At 42.4% G+C, this 1185-nt stretch overlaps 1 protein-coding gene across 1 annotated transcript; it reads right to left on the bottom strand.

Annotated features, from left to right (window-relative positions):
- Nucleotides 1-81: 81 nt before the first annotated feature.
- Nucleotides 82-535, bottom strand: LOC106519434 (zinc finger BED domain-containing protein 4; the record flags this gene model as incomplete). Its single annotated transcript, XM_014011122.1, is given in 1 exon segment — nt 82-535. A coding segment is annotated over 1 exon segment (454 nt), but the record flags the coding sequence as incomplete, so codon positions are not given.
- Between the last annotated feature and the right edge of the window lie 650 nt (nt 536-1185).

Genomic DNA, 1185 nt, shown 5'->3' with positions numbered 1-1185 from the left:
GCCTTGCACATTAACAATAAAATCTGTAAAACTGTTTTTGAGTTTGGCATTAATTCAGAGTTCAAAGACTGGTTCATATCAGTGCAGCCCAAAAATCAAGGGCAGTCTCTTGGTTTGTAGGCTGTGACAGCTGCTCCTTGAATTTCTTCATTTCCTGCATGATGCACGGCTTTGAGAAGCCAGATCTGGATGGCCGACTAGACAAAAACTTGAATCTGGGCCGCTTTCTCTGTGGTCCCTCTTTGGATTCCTCCTCTCCCTCTTCCCCTGGCTTCTCATCTTCTGCCTCATCTTCCTGTAAAACAGGTGGCACCAACTGAGCTATGTACTCTTCTGCTTTTCCCAGAAGTGCCTCACTTTGCTCGTCATCATTTTCAAGGAGTGCTTCAGGTGCAACTGTTGGGTCGAGGTAGCAAGCAGCAGCAATGAGGGGTGAAAACTTAGAATCAGTGTGATCAAGAAAGCAGCCAAACCACTTCTCCATGTTTGCCTTCATCTTAGTTGCCAGGGAAGCTAGGTCATTGAAGCTAGAACCCTGGGCCGGCCTGGTTCTTGCTACTTGGTGGCACCAAGTAGCAAGAACCAGGCCGGCCAAACACACACACACACACACACACACACACACACACCTAAAACAATAAATCTGTTCTGGTGAGTTCTGCTGCTTTGTGTACGTGTGGGTGTCATATACTGTACGTATGCAACCACGATGCAGTATATAGTTATTGGAAATGCGTCTGATATTTTCTCAGTACAACTTCAAACTCAGTGAATATAGTTCTTCAGTTGTACTGTGGGAACAACTTTACTGTATTAATTTAATGTTATGTATTCCTCAACATGCGTTTGATGTTTATTCTTCCCTAAACTGCTTAAGCACAGAGGAAGAAAATGGATGAAAAAAAGCTGCAACAGTTCATTACAGCTTTTGAGCTCCTATTTATTCTACACATGCATTTGCTGTGTTTGGGGAATTTGCAGATTGGTTGAGACTTATCATCAAGCTTGCCAGAAAAAGAACATTTGTAAAGCACAGCAGATGTTGTTAGGGATCCTTTTTTAATAGCAACCCACGGGTCTCTTGATCCACAGACGTGTATGTAACTCCAGCATCAAACCTTTGCAGTTGAATAAAGACTATTTCATGAGTTAAACTAAAGAATTTCTTTCTTTCTCAAAATACAC

The sequence above is a fragment of the Austrofundulus limnaeus genome, unplaced genomic scaffold, assembly GCF_001266775.1.
Source record: "Austrofundulus limnaeus strain Quisiro unplaced genomic scaffold, Austrofundulus_limnaeus-1.0 Scaffold77, whole genome shotgun sequence".
NCBI lineage: Eukaryota > Metazoa > Chordata > Actinopteri > Cyprinodontiformes > Rivulidae > Austrofundulus > Austrofundulus limnaeus.
The sequence above is the reverse complement of the archived record's forward strand: the minus strand, read 5'-3'. Positions and strand labels throughout refer to the sequence as shown.